The sequence below is a fragment of the Poecilia formosa genome, unplaced genomic scaffold (assembly GCF_000485575.1).
Source record: "Poecilia formosa unplaced genomic scaffold, Poecilia_formosa-5.1.2 Scaffold25, whole genome shotgun sequence".
Taxonomy (NCBI): Eukaryota; Metazoa; Chordata; class Actinopteri; order Cyprinodontiformes; family Poeciliidae; genus Poecilia; species Poecilia formosa.
In genome coordinates, this window is record NW_006799964.1 from 3,151,831 (window position 1) to 3,157,855 (window position 6,025).

The 6,025-nt window shown below is 35.6% G+C and overlaps 1 protein-coding gene across 2 annotated transcripts in view; it reads right to left on the bottom strand.

The window, feature by feature from the left end:
• Positions 1-4,959, bottom strand: part of cbwd (COBW domain containing) — a 13,730-nt gene extending 8,771 nt beyond the window's left edge. The window contains exons 1-7 of one of the 2 annotated variants that reach the window (XM_007548167.2): positions 4,855-4,959; positions 4,404-4,516; positions 3,790-3,876; positions 3,119-3,215; positions 2,736-2,827; positions 864-923; positions 164-201 (exon numbers count right to left, since the gene is read on the bottom strand). In XM_007548167.2, the coding sequence (XP_007548229.1) occupies positions 164-201; positions 864-923; positions 2,736-2,827; positions 3,119-3,215; positions 3,790-3,876; positions 4,404-4,503 (474 nt within the window). In that variant the 5' untranslated portion in view covers positions 4,504-4,516; positions 4,855-4,959. Of the gene's footprint in view, positions 1-163; positions 202-863; positions 924-2,735; positions 2,828-3,118; positions 3,216-3,789; positions 3,877-4,403; positions 4,517-4,793 lie in introns of both variants that reach the window. The other variant, XM_007548166.2, reaches the window with a different exon arrangement.
• Between the last annotated feature and the right edge of the window lie 1,066 nt (positions 4,960-6,025).

The window sequence follows — 6,025 nt, forward strand, 5'->3', positions numbered from 1 at the left end:
GAAGACTTATTGATGTTCATGACAGGTGTTATGTCATGTTTATGACAGTGTCATGTCAGTCTTATTCAACCCCCTTCAAATAGTGTTACCTAATCTTCTCTCAAATGAAGTTAAAGAGTTTTTATCCTGTGTAACTATTAAAACAAACATCTCCATCACATACCTGAAGCCCATATTTGGCATCAATGACGGTCACAATCCCTGCAGTAGGAAAAGCAAACACAAAAATATCAAAGCATGAATCGAACACTTTTTGTTCTGAACCAACGCTCCATTTCGGTGTCTGCCAGTGATTCTCTGAGCTGTTCAGTCTGAACAGAGAACGTAGTGAATGAGCCAAAACAGAGAGAACAGCTGAGCGTTTAGTGTGAGGAGCAGGAGCTCATTCATTCAAACACACACACACACATCCCGAAATGAGGCAAATAAACAACAAAAGTGGGAATTGAGAGCAAACTAAATATAATGTAGTAAATATTGAGTTAAAGCTGTGGCCCACTTATGACAGCTAAATATTACTTGGGCTAATGGTTCCAGTGTGTGGCTAACAAGCCTGCTGCAAATGGATGCTGACCAAAAAAAAAGAACCACATGCATCAAAAGAGACACCTTTAGGCTCAAAGAAATTTAGCAGCTTCACACAAATATTGAACTGTAGAGTAAAGCAACAATGTTTGCATGACTCTGCATGAGGTTTTCAAATCTAAGATCTACCAGCTGTTAAGCAGGGTAGAGGTAGGATCATGCATAATGGGGCACGACCTTTGGTTTCTCAATCTTCACCCCGCATCAACAGGAACATGGTTGAAACAAAGGGGCTCACAAATTAAAGAATTAAAATAGAAAAAAAAACAGATATTCACCATCTAAGTAGACGTCACTGCCGAGTTCTGCGTCGACCCAAAACATGGAGGCCACAGCTCCTGCGAAGAGGAGTTCAGTATATTAGGACAGGAAAGAAGGAGGGAAAAAAAGGGAAGATTAAAGCTGGACTAGTGTGAGAACAGAGATAAAATTCATACATAACCTTGCCAATATGCTAATATATGCTAAAATTCCAGTGTAATTGTGTAAAATTATTTGTGCACATTATCTCAGAAACCAAAGGATTATGTTAATCAATACGGAAATTGGCCTAAAATTTATGACAGAAGCAGGATTTTTATTTCCTGATTCATTAAGGCTTTAGATTTTAAAATAACAGAAGAAGAGAACTTATGAAAATGGCTTCTTGTTTGATGGACAACAATACTTCAACAAAATAAAAAAAAATTTAAAATGCCAGCAAGAAGAAATGAAACTGGAACCAGATAGAAAATATGACATTTATTTTTGTTCTCGCTTAAAGTGAAGAGAAATGACTTGATGTTTGCTTGCTCTTATTAGGAATTAATCTACTTTGGGATTTTCCATATCCAAACATTTTTTTTTTCAGGCAGAGCCCAGAAAACCGGAAAAAAAGCAATTTCAGAAGCCATCAATTGTTCATGTCCTTCTGGTTCATTTGGTTTGTTTCCATTTCGCACTTTTGTCAAACGGTCAGGTGAGGATAAGTAATAATTGCAAATATTTGATGGATGCATAATGCAAACACAGTTTTTGAATGGCATGTTTCATATAAGTCATCCAACCTCCCGCCTGAAAGAACAGAAGAGAAATCTCCCTGGAGTCTTTATGATTGACAGCGCTGCCGGAGCCAATGACAGGCCTGTCGGGGGCCATAACGAGCCAATGACGAGGAAGAGGAGTCAGGCCAGCCCCAGTCTGAGTCTGCTCTGTTTGTTTTGACCGAGAGCTGGGGTAGCGAGTGTCTGCCTGTGACGCTACCTCCTGACACCTGTCACTTAGCGACACGCCACAATGCCCTCCCTTTAATAGCTTAAAGCTCATTTCCAGATTGGCAGCAAAGAGATGAACGGACAATTAGATGCTTTTCAGGATTCCCCTTGGTGTTGCTGTCACAGCAACATGACTCTGATCTTCGGCTTGTCAGAAAATGTCCAACTTTTGATGTGAGATTTACAAAGTATGTGGTGAAACTATCAATTTGGACACACAAACAAAAAGAAAAAAATAACTTGGTAAAAGATGGATTCAAAATGAACTGAAATGAAGAAAACAGTTTTACCCTTTTGTTTAACTCTTGTACAACTTGTAACGTGTAAATTAATCTTTTATTCTAATAGTATTAAACTGAAATTTTTTGAAAACCCAAAGCTTTAATAGGAGGAGATAGCAGACGAAAAATACAATATTAAAAAAAAAAAAAAGGTTTTGTTCACGCTTAAAATAAAAATCTTACATATCATCCCTAACATTCCCTTTAAAATCAATGCAATTAAATGCTTTCTTAATTTAATCTTTCCTATTTGGAGTTAATCACTACATCTGTAACATTTTTATGGTTTCAGATAGTATAAAACATCAGCATAGAACAAAGACAAGAAAACATACCATTCAACTAGATACTGTTTGCGTAGATCAGGAAACAGCTACATTGCTGCATTTAAAGCAGTAAAGTTAAGTGACTGATGTTTAAATAGACAATATGAACAGTGAAAACCAAGGCTAGAATTGAGTTTCATCCGTGATCTCAATTGCGCATTGAGTTCATTGATGGAGAACTCAATGGATAATGTGACAACCTGTGGTCATCACTTACATATAACATGATCAGCCAATCAGGAAACACAAATTTATAGCAACTTGCCTGAATTTATCTTCATGTGCGTTACCTGGATCAGCAAGTCCTGTTGTTTCTAAAAGAATGTAGTCAAATTTTCCTTTCTTCTCCATCAGGTTTTCAATGGCTTTGAGCCCGTTGTCCCTAAGTAAAGAAAGGAAAACAATCAAGCAATAACAATGACCAGGTAAAAGCCTTGATTTGAAAAATACTGAAGAAATCATCTTTTTAAAATAAAACAAGCAAACAAGTACAAAAAAAATCCCAATAACAGTTTACAGACATTTTCAAATCAGTTTGATTGATCTTAATAAACAAGAATATAAATATTTTTATTCTTCCATGTGATTTTTTTTAAGTTAAAATACATTTGTGACAAAAAAAGTCTATATTTTTATCAGTGCATTTGAGATGAACTGTAGTTCCAACGCATACTTGACAGAGCAGCAAAGGCAGCCATTTCTCAGCTCCAGCCACTCCTCATACAGCTCCCCTGCTTGACTCACTGCTAGCGACTTCTCAAGAGCGCTCCCTGCAGGAAGGGGAAGAAGGTGCAGAGGGGAACAGAGGTTAGGCAGCTTTTTCTTATCTGTGTATTCCATAAACACATAAACTCAAATCCCGTATTGTCGAGAGCAGCGGTCTGTAAACTTTATAATACAAATAGACATTTTGCCTGTACTTCAGCTACATACAGCTAATTAGGTTTAATAATCTTTCAAAAAATAAAATAAGTTTTAATAAGAACCTGCAAAAAATGTGCTGCAATTCTCAAAGAACCACCATTTTATGTGTTTTTAAAAAGAGCAAAAAAAACAACATATAATTCAGTCTTCAGTAAGAATAACAAGTGAGCCTTCTGCTCCTAATCACAGTTGTATTTTCCTGTTGATAAGTATTCATGTGTAAATTATAGACATTTCCCTATTCTATTCCCCTGTGTTGGCTCTAACCTATTAGTTAATATTAGTCCAATGAAGTAACGCACTTATTTTCTTTGCACATTAGCTGTTCATAGCACAAATGCAAGATGTGACTCAACCACCTACTAAACAGGCTGCATATGTTTTCAGTTAGGTTTTACGTCACTTCTTCTCCTCAATTACCTTCTCCAAACTCATTGAGAATGACAGCAATCCGCTTATTGTGTTGTTCCGTCAAGATATAATTCAGCAGCGTGGTTTTCCCGGCACCTGTAAAGAAATGGATTTTATGTTAAGGTTTTGTGCACACACAACGGTACATATGCAAGTCCCATCAGTCATATTTATTATGTCAGAGCCTGAGTCTGTGTTTAGAACCGGCTCAATGCTTCAGATTGGGAAGGAGGTTCACGTTCCAGCAGGACAACACTAAATACAAGGCCAGTGTGATGATGGAATTGTTTAAATGAAATAATGGTCATGTGTTAGATTGTTCCAGTCATAGTCCAGACCTAATCTGTGGCAAGACTTGAAAAGAGCTTTCACAAAGACTGAATAAAAATGCACACCAGACATTTCAGATTTTTTTATAGTAAAAAAAAAAAAAGGACAACCACAAATTACTTTTTATTGGCCCATCACATAAAATAAAATGCTAAAATGTAAAAAAAAGAAAAAAAGATTAAGGGGTACGAGTACTTTTCCTAGGTGCTACACTTATGATATTAAACGGTCTGAGTTAACAGTCCTGCAGCTTTGTCTGAGCTTTTAATCTCCTTATTTAGTCCACATCTCACCCAGGTAGCCGGTGATAATGGTGACGGGGATCTGCCGAGCTGGGAGACCAGGCTGGCTGTCAATGGGCACCAACTCTGGACAATCATCCTCCTCCTCCATTATGTAAGCTTAACTGGGAATAATGAATGAAAAAGTTACATTAATTTGGCCACATGAATGTAAAATGCGTGCATTCATAAACAACTTACATAAATGTTAATATGATAAAACAGATGGAATGAAGATTAATATTGACTCAAAATTAGACTTGGTGTTTCTATAACTTAATTCCTGGCGAGGCTGTTAATAAATGCAAAGCCTAAACAACTCACTCACTACTATGTTAGTCGAAATCTAATCAATGATAAAACAATGATAATAAACACTACATAAACATATAATCCTCCTACCTGGTGGGTGATCACGGGAACATAAGTTATTAATTTACAAAAAGCGTGGGGAAAAAACTACCTCGGATTGACAACTTTACTCCCACAAAGAGCTTTACAGCCCCTCGATTTGTAGTTATGACGGCGTGCCACGTTAAATGTAGTCCGGTAAAATCCTCAAACTGCAGCAAAGGTTCCGCTTCATTCTTCTGGTTTTACAGTTCAAGAATCACCAACTACTAAAACTAAAACAACACATCGAAATGTAAAATAGCTGCGAGTTTTAAAAAGCAAAACGTGTTTTCGAAATTAAATAAACGAGAATTTCGTTTTTCAGCGTGTTCTGGCAACAGTTTGACAGAACCAACGGACTTCCTCAATGTACACAGTGACATAAGTCAACCAGAAGATGTCGACATAAACATTTTAAATGATCTTACTGAACTCACTCTCATGGCAGGAATGAGCACTAGAATGATCGGGAAATGTGCAAATATTGTTTTTACTAATACATTATAATGGTCCATTAATTCTGCACTTTCAAGACTTTGCATAAAAATTATATTTATCAATCACGATTGTTTATTTTAGTTTATAATATTTAGTTAAATTATTTTATTATTTATTTATTATATTATTTTTATTTTTAAAATAAAGGAATAACAACAGTCAATCTATCTAAATATAGACATCTTAACATATTATGATAACAACAAAAGTGCTTCATTTAACAGAGTTCTTTGTCTAATATTCTGTAAAGATTATTTTAAGAATTCAAAAGTGACATTAAACCTTCAAATGTGGTTTGAGAAGGTCGGTATAATACTAATAGGATAACATATACAACTCAGACACTGTAGGTCAGTCAAGTTCAAAACAATTGTTTTTATTAGTTCATTATTTGTTTCCTTTCCAATCTTAAAGTGTGGCTGAAGCAGGTCAAAATTATGCTATCAACATATGCAGCACATAAAGTGTGAATATTTTTCAGTGTATCAATTTGAATGAATATAAAAGTAAGATAACTTACAGATTCTTGTGACTTTCCTGCAATCTTTAAATAAGTAATTAGTGGATAGTTGTGTTTTCTAAGGGTCTTCTAAAAAGTTTCTTTTGTTTGACTCCTTCTTACTCAAACATTTTCAGGAAAAACCCTGTACATTTCATATGAAAAGCACCATGTGATGCCTATTCTTAAAAATCATGCAAGTGGGAAAAAAATTACTGAAGCAGTTTCTGAAAATAAATAATGT